This window comes from Hydra vulgaris, chromosome 04 (assembly GCF_038396675.1).
Source record: "Hydra vulgaris chromosome 04, alternate assembly HydraT2T_AEP".
NCBI classification, from domain to species: Eukaryota; Metazoa; Cnidaria; class Hydrozoa; order Anthoathecata; family Hydridae; genus Hydra; species Hydra vulgaris.
The window spans coordinates 20,192,501-20,218,267 of NC_088923.1; the positions used below are offsets into that span (position 1 = coordinate 20,192,501).

General features: G+C 27.5%; 1 protein-coding gene across 1 annotated transcript in view; it reads right to left on the reverse strand.

Moving 5' to 3' along the window:
• LOC100198000 (translation initiation factor eIF2B subunit delta) overlaps window positions 1–25,767 on the reverse strand; it is a 37,253-nt gene that overhangs the window by 3,527 nt on the left and 7,959 nt on the right. Inside the window, exons 5-10 of the mRNA XM_065795723.1 lie at window positions 18,788–18,864; window positions 17,258–17,360; window positions 16,668–16,795; window positions 5,824–5,915; window positions 5,173–5,258; window positions 4,178–4,358 (exon numbers count right to left, since the gene is read on the reverse strand). Coding sequence (XP_065651795.1) covers window positions 4,178–4,358; window positions 5,173–5,258; window positions 5,824–5,915; window positions 16,668–16,795; window positions 17,258–17,360; window positions 18,788–18,864 — 667 coding nt within the window. The remainder of the gene's footprint in view (window positions 1–4,177; window positions 4,359–5,172; window positions 5,259–5,823; window positions 5,916–16,667; window positions 16,796–17,257; window positions 17,361–18,787; window positions 18,865–25,767) is intronic.

Sequence of the window (25,767 nt, forward strand, 5' to 3'; positions counted from 1 at the left end):
ACATGCGACGAAAAATGGATTGTGTACAACAATACCAAGCGTTGCTACCATGTCGTGAACAGACATGGTAGCAACGCTTTCAACAGCTGTATGCAACGATTTCAACAGGTCGTGAAATCGTTGCATACAGCTGCAACGATTTCACGACCTGTTGCTTGTAAAGCAGCCTGCACTGGTGCACAGGAGAGGAGTTCTGCTTCTCCACGACAACGCGAGACCGCACACCGCTCGCGTGACTCAGGACAAGCTCTAAAGCCTTGGTTGGGAGAGTTTGCCTCATCCACCATACTCGCCAGACCTCTCCCCTACTGATTTCCATTTTTTCCTTTCCCTGGGAAATCATTTAAAAGGACAGCAGTTCCGAGACCAGGACGCGGTTGAAATTTTTCTGTCCTTTTAAATGATTTCCCTGGGAAATCATTTAAAAGGACAGCAGTTGAAAGCTTTTATAGACTCAAAGGACCGAGAATTTTATTAGAAGTGGAATAAATAAGCTTGTTTTACGTTGGGAAAAGGTTTTAGATGCTAATGGTGACTATTTTGATGAATAAATGTACTTACTTTTGTCGTTTTGTGTGTTTTTATTATATACGGAAAAACCGCACGAACTTTTTTGGTTACCTGATATTTAAAATGTTTTTTTTAAAAAGAGTATTTAATGTAAATATTATTTGAACTCATTTATTTTTATAGTTTTTTAGGAGAAACTTATTTTTGTGCCTACATTTAGAAATTAATTCCGATTTTTTGTTTAATAAGCATTCTTGATTTGCATGTGTAATTATTTCAAATTTTTGAAAAAGCATAAGTAATAATTTCTAATGAATTCTTTTTATAGTAGTGTCAGCAAATGTGTGAAAATTTATAGTAGTTAAGACATTTGCGACTTCCTGTAATTTAATTTTTGTATAAATTGAAGTTTTATTAATTTGATCATTCATTTCTGATGAATCTTTGTTGATGAAACACAGTGTAAAATGAAAAAAAAAATTTATTAAGTGCTCTGTTCTTTTAAGAACATTGAGCACTCTATTGTGTAGAATACATTTTAAAGTTGTTTAAATATATATATAAATCTTTTTTTTATTTCATTTTTTTTTTTTAATGAGGGGGAATTACTTATGGGTGAAGTTTTTAATAGGAAATACTTAATTTTTTTTATCAACAATAAAAAAAACTATTTCTTATAACAACTTTAAACAAACTTTAAAAAAAAAATATCAGGTATCAATAAGACACTTGTCTGACTAGGTTACTTTGTATCAACATTGCTTTAAAACATGATTAAACCTTTTTTCATTAAAACTTTCGATATAAAATCAAAAAAAAAGAAATATAAAAATTAGTGATCGAATATTAAAATAAGCATTTGCTTCACTTTCACTTTCAAGATTGCTAAATGACTTTGGTCTATCAAAATTTATGATCGCTTAATTCACCTCTTCAGCATATATTTTCAATTTCATATTATTTCACATTTTTTATTTAAAAATTAAAAAAATAAAAACTATTAACAGCCTTTTTTAAACACTTTTTAACAAAATCTTCGCAAATCATAAACTTGGGAATCATTTTTTAATCAACATTCATTCATTCATTCTATGATCAATCTTAAAAATTTATGATAAAAAAAAACTTTTGCTAAAAACCAATTTTAAAACTAAAAAAAATCATTTTTTTATAAATTTGTTACATAAAATTTAATAAAAAATTCTCTAAAATAATTATTTCTACAGACTTGTAATAGAATTTATCTGGCAAAGCATTTATATACAGTTATACAAGTGTACAAGTGCATTAAGCACTTTTGTATTTGCATTTTCGTAATGGGATGAAAAAATATTGATTTGTAACTATAAATAAATAAACAAAACAGCTGGATGTAAGACAAACATTAAAAAAAAAATTGAATTAAATTTATTAAAAAGATTTTTCATTAACTCAGTTTAGAAATTTTAATAGTAAAAAGTTTTAAAATGGAGATTAAAAAAAATTTAATAAAATAATCTTAAATTTATTAATATTTAATTATAAATTTAACTTAAATATAATAAAGGTCGCCCATAAATTACGGCACAATCTATGGGGAGTGGGGTGGGGGAAGTGGAATGGTTTGTGTTTTGTGACAACTCATATGGGACTTTTTACACAAGAGTTACAAAATTGTGATTAGGGTGCGGGGAGAGCAGGTGGGATGGGGTTTAGGCGGTCAAAAATTCTGCAAAGTAATTTATGGATAACCCCAAAATAAATTAAAAAATTTTTTAAAACGAAAAATAGATATAAATTTATAAAATAAATATTTTTTATCAAAAAAAATAAAATTATTTCAAAAGTGTTTTTTACAACAATTAATTACTGCTTAATGTTTTCCACCTAAACTATTTCAAAAGACTTTTTAAACATCTAAGGGATTGTCCATAAATTATGCAACGCTAAATTTATTTTTAAAAAAGAAATAGGAGATCTTAGGCTTTTTTACAAGGCGATTTCATTAAAGATAATAAGTTATTTTTCTCAATTAATTTAAGACTCTGTGAGGGAAAACTTTTGATCTTCTTTGTTTTGTTTATTACCAAAATTAGCGTTGTGTAATGGACGATCCCTAATTAAAAAAAAATCTTTTGCATAATGTAAATGGCTTAACACGTATGTGAAATTGCCATTTTCATATGTAAAATTCAAATGGCATAATGCTTCTTAACCAGGCCTGTAAAATATATATATATATATATATATATATATATATATATATATATATATATATATATATATATATATATATATATATATATATATATATATATATATATATATATTTATAAATACATATTTATTTTTTATTTTCTTATTTTTGTTCATTCACCAAAGGATGAACAAAAATAAAAAAATAAAAAATAAATAAATAATTATTCTTTATTTTTTTATTTTTGTTAAAAACTACCCAAGGCCCAGAAGGCCACTACAGAGGAGGCTACTAAATTGTGGTTATAACCCTCTCTTAACTCTATAAATCCGAAACACGAACCTTAAAGAACAAGGCCGCTGTGCGGAGAAACAAGTTGAGCGCGGTACTACCAGGGACGTGGTGGGAATCAAACTCAGAACCTCTTACTAATGAAGCGAGCGCTCTACCACTACACCACTACCGCATATTTATATATACATATATATATTACATATATATATATATATATATATATATATATATATATATATATATATATATATATATATATATATATATATATATATATATATACATATATTTATATATATATTTATATATATATATATATATATATATATATATACATATATATATATATATATATATATTTTTAATTAAAATGATATGTACACATCATTTTAATTAAAATGAATTTTGGGAAAATTTATTTACTGTGCATAATTTTGAAAATTACAAACAATTTACATGGCCATAATTTTGACTAACCATTGGTTTAGGAAAGTATGTTACATTGTACATTGAAATTATCAACAACAAAAAAAACGAAACTATAGAATATATATCAAGTGATGTACAGTTTTTTTTTACTTAAATGTAGTTATAAAAAATTTGAAATTAGTGAACATTGAGTTTATGCAAACAAAAAATCTATTATTCTTGAACCATCAGCAAGTATATATACTTTTAACTTTACATTAAAATATTACACAAGTTAAAATATTATTATATAGCAGATAAATACCACAACCTTTCAGTAGATTTTAGATCTACTAAAAATCAACCAGAAAGCTGCAAGAAAGATAGTTTAATAATTTTTTCTTTTTATATAAAGTAAAATAAGAACAAAACTTTTTATATTTTATTTTTAAGACTACCCAATCAACCTTGTGCAGCAAATATTTATTTTGAGAAAATTAAAGTTGATATCTCACTATTGATTGGCTCTAGTTTTTTTTTAGTAAAATATTTTACCTTTTTTTTTTTAATTATTTTCATTATATTATGCCAAATAAAATTTATATGGCATTTTATAATAAAGTTTATTAACAATGCTACCATATTAAACTTGCTTATTACCAACCACTTTTATTTTACTTAAAAAAATCTAAAACATTCCAAGATATTTTTAATAGCATTAAAAAAAAAAACTATTTTATTAGTATAAAGCTTTATAAACATATATTTTAATTTTCAAACAAGACAAACCTAATTCATTATAAACAAAAGCATCAGTTTGTACTCTTTCACAAAACTTATATGTTTCACAACAAGCCAACACAGGTACATTGTTTGCCTTAGCCACCATACATACCATAGCACAACCAGCACTGCCCATGACATTTCCATTTGCAAGCAATGCATGAGCACCAATGAAAACACTGGTTACCTAAAAAAAAATACTAAAATTTAAGATTTAAGTATAAATAAAAATTCAGACATAACTTGAAGAAATTAAAAAAAAGCCAAAAAAAAAATGTCACAGTTCATTTAGTTAATCCTGATCACCTGATCTATAATTTTACAGATCACTTGTAATCAAAATTTGTAAATTTAATAATAGACCTCCTAAATAAAATGTGATATTTATAAACATTGTTTATAAATATCACATTTTATTGTTTAGACTTCAGAAAATAATAATGTATACTAAAAAATATATCTCAAAAACAAGAATATGAATGTAAAATGCTATAAAAATCCTAAAAAAGGCTTTAAAACTTAAGTTTCGATTATATTAAATTTCGATTATAGGCTATATTTATTTCTATATTTAGTGTGACTCTTGTATATTTCTAATTGTAGTATAATTATCAAAGAAAAAAACATATAAAATTTGAAACAGAAAATGTGATAAAGATACTGTTAATATTGCTGATGTCATTATTAAAGCAAATTGTTTCACTTTAACCTGGCATGTGTATGGAAAAATTTATAAAACTAAAATAAAATATTGTTGACATATATGTATAATGGAGCACAGGCTCTTACATATATGTTATATATATGTATTCTCTTCTTTGCAAATAAATGTGCACATTTCTTTGCAGATAAATGGATGTATGCACACTTCTTTGTAGATAAATAGATATTCTCCCCTCTTCTTTAAAGATAATACATAATATCAACATCTATTGAATAAATTGTAGTAACTAACAATGAAGATAATTTTGCCACAAAATATGCATAAGCTTAAAGCATACTTCTTTCATAATGTAAGATATTGCTGATATTAATACATATGAGCATTTTATTCCAACGTTTGCTAATCTTGTTAAACTTTCTCGTCCTAAATTTTAATGAAAAATAAAAAATTAACTTTTGTAAACAAAATATTCCATAATTATTAAAACAAAGTTATTCATGGTAAAAAAATAACATTAAATAGCGTCTATAATTAAGTTAGAATAAAAGGGGCGCCTAGTATTTGCCATTTATCATTTGCCCTATATCATTTATGTGATAATATATTTATTATGATTACATATCATATATTCCTGTGACATTGATAATGGAACACAAGTTCTTACAACATTTTTTTCAGAGTTTTGTTAAAAGTATGGAAAGTGGAAAAAATATGATGATGATGATGATAATGATGATGTTGATGATGATGATGATGATGTTGATGTTGATGATGATGATGATGATGATGATGATGATGATGATGATGATGATGATGATGATGATGATGATGATGATGATGATGATGACTTCTGTATTATTGCTATTACCGTAACCAAACTAAAAATTTTTACAATCATAGAGATAAGTGAAAATGACAATAAATAAAAAAAATAACAAATATATTCAAATCTATTTTAGATTTGTTTTAACAGTAAAACAAAATTCACCTTGAAAATCAGGTCTAGAATCAACGACAACAACTTGAAACTGTTTTTTATTTGCATTTGCGTCTTTTAAAACTTTTATAATCAAAGATGAACTAAAAATAATTCTTTTACTTAAAATAACAGAAAACATAGTTTATCTAATAGAAAACACAGCTCAGAGACATATTCCCTATTATTAACTGATATTGTAGAAACCCATTTACTATTTTATCAACTATAATTCATCCCAGTTCAGTACAGAAATAGAAAAAGACAAACCTTCAATAAATCCATTAACTAATGGATTGCGCTTTTAAATGTTATGTACAAAATGCAGATAACTTAAACTTTAGTATGAACTTTATTAATCTACTTTGAAACTACTTTTTTTATTTTTTTTTTTATTTTCTGGACCAGCGTTAGTTTATAAAAGTTGTACAAGTTTGTATTTGTGAAAAGTTTCTAAGAACAGAGTTGTATTTTTACAAGAATCATTTCTATTTTAATTACCTTGTTTATACAAATAAGCATTACTTATTATTACTTTATTATTACTTATTATTATTACTTATTATTATCATTATTATTGTTGTTATTTATTATTACTTTTGTTGTAATAATTATTTTTTTTAATTTTTCACAATCTAAAAAATTTAAGTTAATTTGAGGTAATTTATCTGTTTGTATGTTATTAGATTATTTATCTCAGATATAAATCATCAAAAAGCATGTAAGGAAATCAATTTTCAAAAATAAATATCTAAATATTTTACACCCAAATATTTTTACCTTCTCGTCTAAGTGGGGTGGGGAGCTTCAGTTGGAGTTAAGATATGAGAATTAGAAATTACTCAACTATGTGAATTGTAAATTGAATATATCCTAAACAAATGTGAAACTTTTATTTTTATTGATATCTTAGTGTATTTGCACTATGTATTTAGAAAGAGAAAAAAAAATATATATATATATTTAAAATATTATTTAACTTTATTATTCTTCTTCATTTTAAAAAATATCAAAGATTGGCATTTTCAGTCTTTAAAAGTGTATTTTTTATGGACTGAATGACTGGAATTAGTCTAAAAAGCAGCAACAAGAGAAAAAAATTGTTTCTTTGAGCTAAAAAAAAAATTTATCTTAGATCCAAATCTTTTTCAGAATTAAAAGTTGTTAAAGGCTTATTCAGTATTGCTCAACCAATTGTGACATTTTTTTAAAAGATGGCATTCCTTAAAATAAATAATAAATTTTTATTTTTTCTTCTTTTTTATTTTTATACATCAATATTATAATCAGCATATATTTATCACCATTATTATGTATTTTTAACAATTTGTCAATAATATGTGGAACAAGTTATTTTAATAATGGAGCATGGATTATATATGTGTTGCATGCATTATATATGTGGTACACGCAACATATATGTGGTGCGTGCATTATATAAATGCTTTTTGCACTTAGTGAGTAAAATTATTACTGTTAGTAAATGATAATAAGTAAAACATCAGTAAGTTAACATCAGTAAGTAAGTTAACATCAGTAAGTAAGTTAACATCAGTAAGTAAGTTAACATCAGTAAGTAAGTTAACATCAGTAAGTAAGTTAACATCAGTAAGTAAGTTAATATCAGTAAGTAAGTTGAACTTTTTAAAATGAGATTTTATTAATTTGTCTAAATCTAATAATAATAATAAGACTAATTTGATAATAGCTGAGAGGAGGAGGAGGATCCGAGTTTTTTTTTAATGAGAGATGAATTCCAGTATTAATTTAGCCTTATCTTTAGAAAAATTATCAAAATCTGCAAATGAGTTTAAAAGTTAACCTGGTGGAGATATGGGAATTGTGGGATAAGACATTTACAATTTTTGAAAAATTTTTTTTTTTTATTAATGCACAGTGAGTCAACAAAGTAAAAAAATGGAAAGTTTATTAAAACTGAATATTAATATGCAGCCTTCAAAATTAGGGTGGACATTGGGCAATGCTGACCTAGAAGTGTTTGAGGTCGGCAAAAAATGTTGTTTCTATGTTTTATGGTAAAACCTTAGTATCAATTTTTATTTGCCGACCTCTAAAAGATTAAGGTCGGCAAATTATTGTTGACATCATTTTCCTAATTCCAAGGGCTTAATATCAACCTATCTAACTTATGTAAATCTACAAACATAGAAAAACCAGATAGTGGACGATTATTTAAAAGCAATTTACGTTACCGTTAAAAATCTTATTTAATTTTTTTAACAAATACACTAAATTGTATAAATATACTAAAAATTTTAGTGTTGAGAGTTGTTTAAAATTTGATCTTTAAACATAAATATTATTCTTGATCGACATCTGATCTAAAAATATTTTAGTTTTACAATACTTTTATCTTTAATGTTATTGTTATTTTTACTTTTAATGTTTTGTGTCACTATAATGAATTGTCGAACTACTTTAGTTACGTTATCATTTTTATTACATATTAAGTTATTTAGTTACTGATATAAAATTTTAGTAATAGTAGTACTATTATTATTACTATCTTTACTATATACTTATTTAACCTAATGGTTGTAAGGAAAATTAATTTCTTGTTGTTGTTATAGATTAAAAATGTCTAGTGAAAAAGAAAAACATTACAAATCTATTTAAAAAGGATATTTAAAAGCATTTGCAAACAAACCAAAGCAAGTCTCAAGAAGAAACAAATAAAATCTGGTCTGAGATTAAAACAAAGAGCAAAACATTATCGGAATTGAATGTAGAAGTTGAAAAAATTGAAAGAGCTAAAACAAATTGAACTCTGAAATAAAGTCGGTATTTTATCTTACTGGACAAAATTACCGAACCAAGTACCGAATACACCAAAAAAGCGAGCGGTTGAATCTAAAATCACTTTTGATGGCGTGACTGATGCGACCCCATCAATTACAACAAGTGAAGAGTGTGAAAAAGAAAACTCCAATTTCCCAAAAGTTTTAACAAAACAAGCCCCGAAACAAGATCAGTTAAAAAATGAAATTTTTATTTTACAAAAAGATATTGCGTATCTCACTGAAAAAAAAAATTGCAACTTGTTGTCACAGGAAGACTACCAAATACTAGGACAAAAGCAAAAACTTTTGGTAGAAAAAAACCGAGATCTTGTACTTCATCAAAAAGCCTCTGAACACTAAATAGCAACCAGACTAAAAAGAAAAAAAGCTATAGAAGCATTAGATCCAGATATTAGAAAAAAGTTGTGTGGAATTAAAAATTCAGTATCAAAAGGTCGATCGCTAGCCTGTGATCAGGACAGTTTAATAAAAGCAATTGTAAATATTGCCATGAAAGGGTCTGCTTCTGCTGATAGGAGAAGAACTGAAATGGTTCGAACTGTAAAAACATTAAATGAGTTGGCTGCAGAATTGAAAAATCATGGTTACAATTTCTCCAGATCAGGAGTTTACTTAAGATTTTTTCCGAGCAGATCATTGAGCACTCAAGGAAAAAGATATGTTAAAACTGCGCCTGTCCAGTTAATAAGAGCACGGAATTTTGAGCATAAATATCATGCAGACACAAAATTTGTCAAATCATTCATTAGTGCTCTTGAAGAACCAGTCTTGGGTCCTAAAGAAGTGACGTTTCACTCCCAGGATGATAAAGCCAGGATTGACTGTTGCAAACAAACAAGCACCAATGATGATGCATATGAAGTACAAGGTAACTTTAGCTGATTATGATTTTGTAATTGCTCCTCAACACAAACTTATTCCTTCAGTAATTGCAGCCATAGAAATTGAAAAGGTCTGCATGGAAAAACAAGCAGTCACATACTTTGGCCCAACATACATACCAATCAGAAGTGCAAAACATGATTCATCAACAGCACTTAGTCACTTAGAAGACATGAACAGAATCTTTATGCATGTAAATCATCTTAGATGCATGTAAATCATCATAGAATCTTTATGCATGTAAATCATCTTTATGCATGTAAAAGCAGCTTATTTACTGAAGATGGAGTTAGCAAACCAGTCATGATTACAACTGTTGATGGTGGGCCAGATGAAAATCCAAGATATGAAAAAATAATTCATTGTCCTAAGACTTATTTCAAAGAACATGACCTTGATAGAATGTTTGTGGCCACTAATGCTCCTGGCAGAAGTGCCTTTAACATGGTAGAGAGAGGAATAGCTCTGCTAAGCCATGACCTAGCAGGAATTATACTTTCATTTGATCATTTTGGAAGTCGTCTTATTTCAAGAGGAGAAACAACAGACAAAGTTATGGAGAAGGCAAATTTTGCTAAAGCAGGTAAAGTTCCTGCACAAATTTGGTCTAGCACAGTCATTGATGGATTTAAAACTAAAGCCGAGTACATAAAACCAAACAGTAAAAAATGTGGACACTTAAAACATTTTGGATCAGAGTAGGATGCTAAACATGTCAGAGAAAGTCAATACTTCATTTAAATTGTAAAATGTAATGATCAAAACTGCTGTGATCATCGTCGCAGCTCACTGTTTCATCTTATTCCAACTGGTTTTCTTCCACCACCAATTTCTTTGTTCCAAGGAGAAGATAGTCTGGCATGCAATAATACAAAGAACAACTTTGCATCTCTCTTTTTAAACTTATCACTTTGCAAAACAATTTTGCCCATGACAGTTACAAAAAAGTATCCCAATGCATTGCCATACGACTACTCATGTCCAAGCATTTAAAATTCCTTACCAAAAAGAATTTGTACCAATTGCAGTTTATATTTTGCCACTATCAAATCAATGAAACAACACAAAACAGTTTGCTCAAGTATTGAATATTCGAATGAGATTCAAAAAAATAGACCTGATCTCCCAGTTACTCAACATCTATCTGAACTCATGAGTGTCTTTTTAAATTGAGACAAAGAAATAATTGAGTGGTATGATCAGGACGATGTTGATACCTCTGACCTCAACTGGCCTTCAAAAATTATTGAAGAGCATGGAACTCCAATACTTGAAGGTCAAAGTCCGATTTGGGAACAAATTTAGGTTTTAGACAGATATTCATCAATTGTAGTTAAAATAATTATAATTAAAATACACACTTATAAAAATTTTTTTTTGTCTTTGTCACGTCACACAGGGGTGGGGGTTCTTCAAAATGCCACAAAATGTCACATAGTGTTAGAAAAACGACAAAAATCACATATGATTTGAACAGCCCCAAACTAGACAACTACATTTTTATATATAATTTTAACAAATTATTGATACTGAGGAAATATAAACATGAAATATGATCAGATGTAGAAGCAGTGAATTTAAAAGGTTTGTATGAATATATTGTACAGGCAAAACAAAGCATAAGCGTTTTTGTTTAAAAGGTGCATGTTTCAAGCTATTCATAACATGAAACGGTGCATGTTTTAAAAATTTCAGTCAGTTTTTAAAATTATTTTACAAGAACTTGAAGCAAACTTCACAAGAGTTATTTTGTGTTGAAAGTATTGCTTTCACACTAGCAATCTTTTTTTTGAACTTAGCTCAGCTGATTCAACATGTTCTTAGTGTGAAACCTCTACAAATACCTTTTGAAAACCCAGCAATGTCAGTGAAATCAATATACTTGGTATAAATAAATCCCTGTTAGCAGAAAGTCACTAAAGTTGTATAAATCTCCCTCTGCTATTTCATTTTGATGAAAAAAAAGTTCTTGATTTTCGAGTATTGCACTTGGTTCTTGGAATTTATTAACAGACTCTTTGATTTAATAACTACCCATAGTCAAAGTAGTTCTTGCTTTTTGAAACTACCTACTGATCAAACAAACTTAGCATCTAAAGGCCATCAATGCAGGAGATGCATTGCAATCAGAAAAATTTAATCAAAATCAATAAAGACATCTTACAAACAATATTTGCACAATTGTTGGGTTGGATTCATTATCAATTTAATTTACTTGTTCAATCAATTTAATTGGCTTGTTTAATCAATTGACTTGTTTAATCAATTTAGATATCATGTTTAATCAATTTTGAGAAAATTTTTAAAGTAACGAAAAATCTGGCTAAAATAAATAATTGAAGTTGTAATGCTACCTAAATCAAACTTCGTTGGGAGTAAATTTACCACCATGTGGTCATCACAAAACTTATATATATAATCCACAAATTTTACTAGACCAACTAGAATAGCTAAATTAAGTTATAATTCAATGTATATAATATGTATATAATATGTATATAATATGTTATATACTATGCAGGGCCAAGCCAGACCCCTGGGGTAAAAATTTTTGTGGGCCTTTTTTTTTAAGTAATATTCATATCCATATTGAAAACGTAACTTGAATTTATCAATCTTAAAGTCTACAATATGATGTTTCTTTAATTAGTTAGGTTGGTCAACAAATCCTTACATTTTTTTAACAAGTTTCAATTGTTAGAAATAAGTTTGTTTAGCAAAATATTTTCTAATAAAAAGCCCTTTAATTAAGTTGTCTTTTCTTTAATATTGATATTATTAGTAATTTATTTGGAATATATAAAAGAGAAATATATAAAAAACGAGAAATATATAAAAGAAGAGAATGTAAATTAAAATAGAAAGTATTAATAAGCCTCCATCTTTTAAAAGAAAACCTCTCAAAGTCAATTTTCCTTGTAAGAGGCATCTCAATTGCCAGTCTTCCCAAATTAGAAAGTCGATCTTGACACATTGTTGAACATAAAACATTTTTAACTTTTGCAAGAGTGCTGAAAGAGCGTTTAGCTTGTGCAACCGTCACTGGAAGAGTACAAAAGATTTTAAGAACAACTAAAGAGTTTATTTGATAACTGAAACAGCGATAAAATTATTTTTCCAATATTTGATGTGTGAATTGGCTTTAAATGTTCTAACTGGTCTATTAAATCAAGAGAAACATCAGTACTGTAATAAATGCAAATAGTTGAAGCTGTCATACGCAGCAGATCTTTATCTAATGTCATGTATTTCCATTCAACATCAAATTTTTCTTTGAGATATTTGGCAAAACGCCGATTCATATTACCAATAACACAGTTTAAAAGAACATAAAAAACTTTACGTTTGAAACAAAATTCTTCACTGGTGTCACCTAATTTATTTTTCTGTTCCTTATCTAAAAATCTAGCTTTTCGAATGCTTATTCTCTGGGAATATGTCATTAGAAACCATAAACAGATTTTCGGCAACAAGTTTACATACATTTAAAATTGAATTCCAGTTGTTTCTCAATAATAAGAGGTCATCAATTAAGCTTTTTAAATTTAAAACCTCCACATCTAAAGTTGCATCTTTGGCTTGCAGAAATATGTTTCTGTAATTGATGTTAAAATTTTAAACTAGCTGCTCACCAGTATGATGCACTCAAATGAACCCAAGTATTTTTTCAATGCATTTGATATCTGATCAAGTCTCGGCAGTCAGATATAGCTTCTTTAAGTCTTGGATAGCACTCTTTAAACCAGGAATATGTTCTGTAAAAAGTATTACACTGTCAATGCTAGCTGACCAACATGTATCTGACATGCCATGCAAAGAGCATCCAATGTTTTCTTTTAAAATTTGCCATCCTTGTGGGCTAGAGCTGAGTAAGTTATAAGTCTTTTGCACAACACTGAAGAAGTTTATAACCTCTGCACAGCACTCTGCAACATGGACAACACACAGATTTAGGCTATGACAAGCACATGGATAATAAATTGCCAATGGGTTTTCTTTAATAATCTCTGCTTGAGCTCCTTTAGGTTGGCCGCTCATGTTGCTACAGTTGTCATAACCTTAACCACATAACTTAATCATTGGTGTATTGTGTTTTTTAATAACACTGCAAACTAATTCAGCAATGGCTTTTCCTGTTTTCTGATTGCAGACAACAAACTCTAGAAGTCGCTCTTAAACTTAGTAGAGATTATTTTCTTCATTTGCAATATAACATAATGTAATATAAATACAGTTTGTTCCATATGTGCTGAATTAGGGGTTGCGTCAACAAGTATTGAATAATAATGTGCTGCTTCTCATTCACTTAGAATAACGTCTAATACTTTTTTAGCACAACACTTTATAAACTCATTTTGAATTTCCAGTGAAAGGTAATTTACTTGTTGTTTTCTCTTTAATTTCGACTTCATAAATTTGTTCAGATGTTCTTTCAAAACAGAATAATAATGGCTCATTAATTCTAAAATGCCCAAAATTGTCAGAACATTTTAAATCTGTCCACCCAGGAAATGTTTTCAATAATGTTGATGGTTTTTCGGGCCAAAAAAGCGCAACTTGAGTTTTTTTGGCTCAAAAAACATCACATTGCCCAACAAAAAAAGCCACACACTATTGCAAAAACGCTTCTAAAGCCTTGTTTACTAGAAATAGTAGAACTCATGTGTGGTAGAGATCAAAGAAAGAAAGTTGAAGCGGTGCCTTTGTCAAATGATGTCATCCATTCTAGAATTGTTGTTTCAACATTTTGCAACATCCATTCTAGAATTGTTGTGTCAACGTTTTGCAACAGGTCATTAATGAACTTAACTTGATGCCATTTCCATTCAGTATGCAACTGGACGAGAGCACAGATGTATCACAGTGTAGCCAGCTCATGGTGTTTGTACATTATGTACATATAGAAACACAAAGTAAGAAAGAAGAGTTTCTGTTTTGTAAATTACTTTTGTGAACAACAAAAGCAAGGGATGTTTTTAGTATGATAAAAAGTTTATTTGCAAAACACGGCGTCAATTGGATAAATAAGCTTTGCAGTTTGTGTACAGATGGAGCAGCTGCAATGCTTGGAAGTACTTCTGGTTTTGCAGCATTGGTCAAGAAAGAGATTCCTTACGTCGCAATAACTCATTGCTTTTTACACCAAGATGCATTGGCATCACAAACTTTGCCTATTTTCTTGAAAAGAGTTGCAGTCATGTGTATCAAAATAATTAACTTCATAAGAGTCAGAGGTTTGAATCACCGGCTGTTTAATAAACTTTGTCAAGAAATGGGATCTGATTACAAAGTACTGCTGTATTATACATAAGCTTGCTGGTTATCAAGAGGATAAGTGTTGAAGCGCTTATTTGAGTTATGCATAGAAGTCTCGATGTTTCCGAAAGATCAAGAAAGTGCATTCAAATTCTGGAGTGTGAAAACTTTTTGCAAGGACTAGCTTACTTAGCCGATATTTTTAGTTATTTAAATGAAATAAACCTGTCTCTTCAGGCTCCTGCTGTCACAATTGTGGATGCAACTGAAAAACTAAAAGCTTTTCTTGGTAAGCTGCCACTTTGGAAAAGAAGAGTGGATATAGATGTTACTGCAAATTTTTGTATGTTGGAATAACTGCTGTCACAAAATGAAATGCAATTGTCAAGAGGTTTAAATAAAGAAACACAAAAGGAAGTCTCAGAACATCTTAAATCGCTACAGAACTTGTTTGAAGGGTACTTTAGTCCTGAAAGCCTTGATCACGAGACTTGGGTGCGTAGCCCATTTATGATTGATATCAATAAAATCAATGATGAAGATCTTATCAAAGATGATTTAATAGACATGAGATCCAAAGCAGTATTGCAAGCTAATTTTCATGAAAAGGGTGTTTGTGATTTTTGGTGCAGTTTAGAACAAGCTTACCCTCTTCTTGTTAAACAAGCATATTAATTCCCTTTGCTACTATGTACCTTTGTGAGTCAGGGTTCTCAGCATTAGTGTCAATAAAAACTAAAAATTGTAACCGAATAGATGTCAAAGACAATATTCGTCTTGCATTGTCTAAGAAAATTCCTCAATTTAGTGTGCTTATTGAAAAGAAACAGCAGCAACCACCTCATTAAACAACTGATTTGCGATAAATTTTACTTGATACTAATAAAAAAAGGTGTTTGTTATGATGTTTTTTTTCTTTCCTAATACATTTACAATAAGGCTTGGAAGGAGTCTGCAAGATTGCTAAAATTTTGAAAGTGGCTTGTGACTACAAAAAAGGTTAAGAACCACTGTTCTAAATAATCTGTTTAAAGTAGTTTCTACATAATTTTTTTCTTTATACATTTTCCTTTTAGAATAATTTTCAAATAACTTAGCTTAAGAAATTGTTTTGATCAACATACCCAAATGTATTTGTTTAAAAAAGCAATTATAATACTTTATAATTCACAAGCCTGATCCCTTGAACATGTCGGGCCCCAGGATAATATACCCCCTGACCCTTCCCATCTACGGCCATGATAATATGTGTATATTAAGTATTCAATATATATAATAAGTTTACATCAATAAAATATACTTTAGCATTGAATGCCAGAAAAGGCAGTCAAAGCTTTTATGGAAAGCATGCTGATAGCTTTATTAAGAACAACCTGCTAACTATGCATTAATAATAATATTTTTTACACTACCTAGAGATCTAATATCAAGAAACAAGTTTGTCAAGGCAGGTTAAAGTAATGGGCTTGTCAAGGGAGTAGTTTTCCAAAGCATCAGAATAAAGTTTACTATTAAATATATCTACAAACATTATTTCTATATTTTGGGGCCCTAATGATTTTAACTATATATATATATATATATATATATATATATATATATATATATATATATATATATATATATATATATATATATATATATATATATATATATATATATATATATATATATATATGCATATATACAAAAATATATATATATGCATATATACAAAAAAATATATGCATATATACAAAAATATATATATATATATGCATATATACAAAAATATATATATATATATATGCATATATACAAAAATATATATATATATACAAAAAAAAAATATATATATATATATATATATATATATAAAATAGAAATAAAAACTTAAACAGTTAAAAAATAACTTACAAACCATAAATAAGAATTTTATCTCCATTTTCAATTTTCAAATTAGCTAATTCTGATATAGCTTTGTCTGCTAACACAATGCGCTCATTTATAAAGTTATCAATACTCTCAGTTAGCCTTTGCTTTGCCTATATAAAAAATTGATTATTTTACTTACAATAAAATACTTCATGACATTTAATAGATATTTAATAACTTTTAAATCAGGTATTCTAACTTTTAGTGTTTGAACTAATATATATATTCTATTTTTTGAATGAAATTCTCTATTTTAAAAGCAAAAAACACTTGCTTTATCTTTCAGTACAAAGTGTTTTTCTCCGGTTTTTTTTAACCAGATAAAATGTATTTGAACAAAAGAAACAATTTCATGCCAGGAAAAAAAAATCATGCCAGGAAAAAAATTTAAAAAGAAACAAATAAATTTGTTGTTTTATGACCATAGTTATAGTCACAGACAACCATTTCAAAACTAATAACAAAAATAGAACACAGAAAAAAGAACGAAAAATATAGAACGAAATAAAGCTTTTATATTTGGTACCAACACACCTGGTAAAGTTATATGTATTTATTTAAGTAAAAATTACCTCAGATTCAAGCAGGTCATGTGGTGTATTGGTTATTTGTTGCTTGAGATACTTTATAGCATTGCCCATGCTTACTGAAAGATGGCGACACTGTGACAAAAAGCTAAAATGCATTACGTTAACATTTATAAAGTACTTTTTATTAATTAGTAAAAGTAATGAACAAAAAATAAGCTATTCACACCCAGTCACACCCTAATAAAACCCTGTGAAACATTTCACATGAATTGGAATTTAGGAACAATAAAAACCCCAATAATAATGCTCTCTAAAAATATTTTAACTTTTGTTAATTATAACTTGAGGTTCTAATTATTCCTGCATCATCAAAACAAGATATCAAAACTTTCATGATTTGGTCAAATCAGCGAAGACCATATTGCAACAGTTGTGATGAAGGCAAAAGATTCAAATGAAAAAGTTAAACCATCAAGCTTTGTGAAGCTTTAACATGTGATGTGATGGTTTAACACAAACTCTTTGTGTTAAATCATCACATTTATTGAAATCTTGTGAACAAGCAACTAAAAAACTTAAAACTTAATATTTATTGGGTACAAGCACAACTTTGATCATTTTGAATATGGAAACCCATTCTTCAATTGTGTTGTTGACTACAAAGCAGTAACACTTTTAACCCATGTTAACAACAGGCACTTGTAACCCATGGTAACGTCAACCACTTGTAACCCATACCATGGTGAGAGCAGCCACTTGTAACCCATGGTAACAGAAGGCACTTGTAACAAAGAAAAGCAGACTGTTATATGAAAGTATATGCCAGAATTAAAAACCAATATTGTCAATTTAAACCTGTAAAAATAACTCTTAATTAGATCTTAAGATGATTAAAAATTTTTTTTTGCAAACTTAAAGTAGATCAAAATTCATTGAAACAAGTTTATTCAAATTTATGGGCATTTTTGTTCCCAGGTTCCATTTAATTTTTTGTAAAACATCCTAATTTGACAATATCATAAACATTTAAAAGTTTTGAATTCGCACCATGGCTAAAAGTTAGCCATCTTGAATATAAAAAATTTGAAAGTCCAGCTGTTTAAACACTAAAAATCCAGTTAAGAAAAAAGAAAAAAACTAAAAAAAAACCTCTAAACCTCATAATAAGATCATCAAATTTAATAATTTATTTGAAATAGAATATTATTTGAATCATTATTTCATTTAATACTTCTTTATCAATTTTGTATAATGCTTCCATAAAAGAACTTAATTGATCCTTACTTGTTCTTTTGACTTTTTAAATTTTTTTCCATAAATATTTTCTACAACATAAATAAACTATTTTTTGTTTAATAATGACTTAAATGAAGTTCATTGAAATACTAAAAAAGGTCATGCACAAAGGAACTTTAAAAAGTAATGTTGGTCATTTAACTTTTAATAATCATTATTATACATTTTATAATACATTATATAATAATATACATTATTATACATTTTATACTGGTAATAATACCTTTGTATTGCTTTTTTATTATTAATTTTTTGTAACTAAAATTTTAAGGATACCTGATGCAAGGTTTAATTTTCATTTCCAGATCTCTGGCAAGCTCTTTAGATGGTGGTACAGTGTAATCATTTATCACCTAGAAGTAGAATTAAAATCATTACACTAGAAATTATGGGAATTATGAGACAAGTGTGTAAATAATACATTTAATAAAACTGCATGCAAAAAATAGAAAACTTGAAAAAAAATATATAATAAAAAAAAAGAAATTTAAATAAAATAAGAAGATTTAATCAGACGATTAAATATCATATAGTTTTATCACAATTATATCATATCATTAACTTTTATCACAAATTAAATCATATCATATACTTTTTTACTAAATAAAGAAATAATTTGAGGCAAAAACAAAGATAATTGTTTTTTCATTCGTTTTTATCTGATTAATTGAAAAAAAATCAGGTACACCCCTGTTAAATCTATGCTATCTTATAACCTTCAGTACATATGTTGACAATATATGGCTATCTTGTACCCGTATACTCAAGTAGAGTATAAGAATTAGATATAAGTAAAAGATTGCGTCCACACCTGAAAAAAACTGTAACAAAAAGATTGCATAATTATGTGGTTAATGTATTAACAAAAGTTTGTGTAACAAATGCTAGTGTAACTAGTGTAAAGCTAGTGTGACAAATGCTACTGCTACCAATATTGCTACAGGTGATACAGGTAATATGGAAAATACTCTTATGAAAAACCAAGGTCTGTGTACCTAATCTTAATATTGTATGTTTGTAAACAAATAAGTAAACCATACAATTGGGAAGAGAGTTCTATATTTAAAAATTTTATTGCAGAATAAAAATGTCTAATAGTGAGTGGAAGAAAATCAAAAAAACTGAAAAAAGTCAAAAAGTTTGTGTATAACTTTGTAGGTCATTAAAATGTTGAACTTTATTCATTTATCATTCATTGGCAATCAAGAGCGTCAAGTTTAAAAATAATAAGTTGTGAAGCATAATCTTTATCGTTATAATCTTTATAAGGAATATCTTTTACAGACAATACTTGTATAATTGGCTCTTTCTACTCAATATATATCTTTAAAAATCTACACTGGAACATATGATTTTAAAGTAGGTCAAACATAAACTTTGATGAATCTTATCAAAGGTTGGGAATCATTACCGATAAAGAACTTTAAAGGTGACTAAGCACAAGTATTTCCTAAATATTTCTCTCTGGATATCACAACAAACTTTTTATTTTCTGCATTATATAAACAAGAGCAAATCTTTTATTTGACAAGGATAAATGTATTACCGGTTCTTTATAAAAAATACACTTTTTAAAGGCTTGAGGTATAGCTTTTTCTATCGCAAAGTATTGGAGCATGTGATGAAATATGTGTTTAATAATTACAAATGACTTGCCAGTATGCTTCTGCCTCTTGATTTATATATATATATATATATATATATATATATATATTATATTTATATATATAATTAAATAAATATATATATATATACATACAAACAACAAATATTATTAATATATAAAAAATATTATAATACAACATGTAAACAATATTTATTTTTATAAATTATGTATATATTATAAACAATATACATATATATATATATATATATATATATATATATATATATATATATATATATTTATTTATATTTATTTATATATTATTATTATAATCAAACAATATATATTATTAATAATATATATGTAAACAATAATTTATTAATAAGAGATTATTTATAATTTATTATAATAATAAAAATAATTTATTATAAGAGATGGAACCATATTATTATAAGAGATTAGATAATTTATTATAAGAGATGGAACCAGTTTAAGACAGTCCCAGATTCCAGGTACCCAGAAAAAAATACCGAGTCCAAGTCCAGGTACCTGGCACCGGATCTATTAAAAAAGTTGGATTAAAAGCTTGTGAATTCTCTAGCACCTAATTGTTATCACAAAATAACGCTGATTAATTTGCGTTAATTAATTTGCCTAAATATATCAAGTTTCTTTTTAATAAACAATTATATTTACATTTGAGGCTGCAAATTTAAATTACGCAAACTTAAGTGTCAACTCGATGTCTGTAAAATTCTTTCTCCCTCAGGGTTGTTAATATTTTGAATAACTTTCCTTCAGACGTCATTAATACCAAAAAACATTAAGAGCTGTAAAATTAAAATTAACTCTATCAACTTCAAAAAACAATGTTCTGGCTAACTAATTTTTGTTTTGTAATAGTGGTATTTAAGTAATATGTATTTTTTGTAATTTATCGTTAAATAATCACTAATATATGCTAAATAATCAAAAGTTATGTTATGAAAAATAAAAGATTAGGAGATATATTAATATAGTAAATATACCTATATATATCTATATATTTTTTTTTAAATAATAATATATTTATGTAGTAAATATATTATTATTTTAAAAAAATCTTTAAACTTTACAATAAACATGTAAGAAATTTTATCACCCGTTAACACTGACAATAAAACATGTTTTGTTTTAAATGTGTATTAAATTGTTATTGTAAAAAGTTGTATAAAACAACAGTATAAAAATACTGCAAGGTTGTTTTGTCTATATAAAAAACTTGTATTTATATTAAAAAAAATTGCCATGCTGTTTTATTGTTGTTTTATATAGTTTATAGCATCAAAAACATAAAACATTTTTTACTGTCAGTGTGAATAAAAAATACATATTTATTGTAAATATTTAGTTATTGTAAACGAAAATTGTATCATTCAAAGTTTAATGACTAAAAATTCTCTTGTGAAAAAATTCTCTTACACAATAAAACGAAGTAATTGTGATAATTTTTTTCCTTTCTTTTCTTTCGTATTCTCTAATTATTTTAGTTTGCGTTATTGATTTTTCATCCGTATAAATCAGTTTTCTTTTTGCAATATATTACAATTATTTTGCAAAAATATATTTAAAAAATATTTTAAGTGAGACATGTCTATATTGAGTAAATAGGACTTTGTGGTTATCGACTCCATAAAACTCTTAGACTTTGTGTCATTCACAAATTATGCGACATAATTTTAGACCGTATTTTACCCTCTCCCTCCTTGCTACAACATTGTAGCTCTTTAGTAACAAGTTTCATATGAGTCATCACAAACCACTTGCTCTTCCCCCCCCCCCCCCCTTCTTTAAGCGTGACAATTTATGGACAACCTCCTATATCAAGAAGTTTATTGGTTGATGTTTAAACTAAAAGTAGTCCTGTTAATTATATTTTGACATAATTTAAAGTACCACTAAAACAAATAGTTTCAGTACTTAAGGTTTTTGTTTAAAAAAAATTTCTTTTAAGATACCCGGTGGTGAGTAATGTAACAAAATGGCGGATTCCAGGTACCCGGTAAAATAACCAAATTACCAGGTCCCCATGTCCAAACCGGGTACCTGGCAAATCACTAATATATATGTCAGACATCACCACCCCTTAAACTGTTTTTGAGACCTGTTTGATTTGGGTAACCAACCATTGATCATTTTTACTGTGAAAATGAACAATGATTTGTTGTCCTCCTCTTACAGTCTTCAAGAATGGTCCAAGGGACTGCGATGTCTGACCCTTATATATATATAAAATAATATATATATATACAATAACACATGTAAATGATAGTGAATAGATATACATATATATATATATATATATATATATATATATATATATATATATATATATATATATATATATATATATATATATATATATATATATACGACTCTCGGAATTAGAAAATATGAGGTCGGCAATAAATTGCTGACCTCAAACTGTTAGAGGTCAACAATTTATTATTAAAACAAATTTTAAAGAATCAATATCCTAATAAATTAATAGATAATTCCTTAAAAAAATATTTGGATCTTAAACACTCTGAACCTTTTGAAAAACCTAAATATGAATGTAAATATTTTAAATTACCCTATATTGGTGAACAATCTTTAAATGCTCAAAACAAAATATCGGATTTAATAAAGCTGTTTTGCAAAGAAAAATTTATCATAAAATTAGCATTTACTTCTACTAAAATTCAACAGTTTTTTTAATTAAAAGATTTTACTCCCAGAAATTTAAAATCTAATGTTGTTTATAAATTTAATTGTGCAAACTGTAATGTTTGTTACATAGGGCAAATTGTCTGACACATTTCTCAACGTATTGATGAACATTTTAAGGAAGATGAAAAATCACATATATTTCAACATATTAAATCCAACATTGATTGTTTTAATAAAGCAACTGCAGAATGTTTTACCATTCTGGATTCTGCCAATAGGGAAACTGAATTAGAAATTAAAGAAAGTCTTTATATAAAAATGGCAGAACCCTGAGTTAAACAAACAAGTTAGGCACAGAGTTATTGAATTGTTCTAATTTAATTTATATTAACATCCTATCCTTTATTGTACAACACCTTTTGTGTAGTAAATGTTAACTGTAAATTTGAGTGTATTTTTATTATTTCCTTTGAATTATATTTTTTATTTTAACTATGCATTATATATATATATATATATATATGTATTATACATATATATATATATATGTATATGTATATATATATATATATATATATATACATATATATATATATATACATATATATATATACATATATATATATATATACATATATATATATATATATATATAAATATATATACATAGATATATATGTATATATATAAACAAAAGCATATGTATATATATATTTATATATACAAACAATAAATTATATATATATAAACAATAAAATATATAAATATCTATAAACAATAAAATATTTAAATATATATACAAACAATAAAATATATATATAAACAATAAAAGTTATATATATATAAAAAATCATTACTGGTAATCAATTAAGTTGGAGCACAAAGAACCATTAAAAAAGGATGTAACATTAGAATGATGAAAAATAAAATGATAGCTCATCGATTTTTTAGCAAAATTGTTGAGCATTTGTTTCATTCAATTGAGCAGATAATATTTTAAAAATATTTATATAAACCTTTTAGTATACAAACTATTACTGTTATAACTAATTTAACTTCAATATTGTTAACAAAGAAAGGTCTAGCATTCCATCTCTCATTCATGGAACTGATCTTATCACCTCTCCTAAGGATAAGGCTGAACTATTTGCAAACAACTTCTCTTCTAATTCAACTCTCGAATCTTATGGTCATTCTCTTCCTTTCATTCCAATTAAACAGGTTAACCCATTGTAGACATTCAAATCACTCCAGCTTCCATTGCTAAAGTCATATCTCAATTAAACTCTTCTACGGCTTGTGGTCCAGACAACATTCCTGTCACAGTCTTACAAAAGTGTTTTCAGTGTTTACAAAAGAACTTTCATGAATTCTCTCTAAACTATTTAATAAGTGCTTGATTGAATCTTGATTGAATCTTGTTGAATGCTGGAAAACGACATCTGAGGTTTCATGTTTTAAAAACTCTGGTGAACATTCTAAACCTTTTAACTATTGTCCTATCAGTCTTTCATCTGTTATTAGCAAGGTCTTTGAGATTATCATTTACTACTGAACTTTTATGGAAACCATATGTACAATCGATTGCTAAATTAGCATCTGTTAAGGTTGATCTTGAATGTGATCTCACTTCTGTAACAGATTGGGGCTCACAGTGGCTTGTAAGTTTTAACTCCAACAAAAATCAGTTATTTACTTGCTTACTGCTGTGATTAAAAGATTTTATTGTGCATTAGATGGAGGCGGAGAGGCTAGGGCTATTGCTCTTGACATATCTAAGGCCTTTGACAAAGTTTGGCATGGTGTATCTGGGAAAGTTTTTGAGATTATCAAAATGTTTCTTTCTAACCGCTTTATGAAAGTAATCCTTAAAGGCCAACACTCTTCTTTATTTCCAGTAACTTTTGGGGTACCTCAAGGTTCTATCCTTGGTCCTGTTTTGTTTCTTATCTACATTAATGATCTTACATCTAAAGTAGCTCTGTTTACTGATGACTTAACTTTGTACTCCTGCTTTGACAAAAAGTGTTCTCTTTTTGATCGCTTAGAACAGGCAGCCAATCTTGAATCTGATCTCACTTCTGTGACTGATTGGGGCTCACAGTGGCTTGTAAATTTTAACTCCAACAAAACTCAGTTACTTACTGCAAACAATTATCACAGTACTGTCGACATATCTATATTGATGAATGGCAACCCTCTCATTGTATCCTTTTCTTTACATCTTCTTGGATTATCATTTACAACTGATCTTTCATGGAAACTATATATACAATCGATTGCTAAATTAGCATCTGCTAAGGTTGCTTTTCTTTATCGTGATTGCCATTTTCTCTCTCTTGATTCCATTCTCTACCTCTACAAACCCCTTATTCGTCCCTGTATGGAATACTGTTGTCATACTTGGACTTGTTCTTCAAATTATGCTCTTTCTCTTCTAGACAAGGTTCAAAAACGCATTGTAAATGTAGTTGGGCCTGGCCTATCTTCTAAGCTTGAGCCTTTTTCTCATCATCGTAAAGTTGCATATCTTTCACATTTCTACAAATACTATTATGGAAGCTGCTCAAAGAAGCTTTCATCTCTAGTTCCATCAACCAAAACTCATTCTCGCTTGACTAGTCATTCACCAAAGCCTCATTATTTTACTGCATCTGTCCCTGCATGCTCCAAAAACTTTTATTCGTCTAGCTTTTTTCCCCGCACTTTAACTCTTTGGAACTCTCTCCCATCTTCATGTTTTCCTGACTCATACAACCTTCAACTTTTTAAGTCTCCTGTCAACTGTTTCCTTGCTCTATTGTTTTTTTCTAGTAAATCCTTAATAGTGGTTCCTTCCAGCCTTGTTGGGAGTGAATCAGAAGTAAAAAAATAAAAAACTAGCTAGTTATAATAAAAATATTTCTGTCAATGTTTTTTTGTAGTATTTTAGAAAAATCACATAAAAAAGACAACTTTA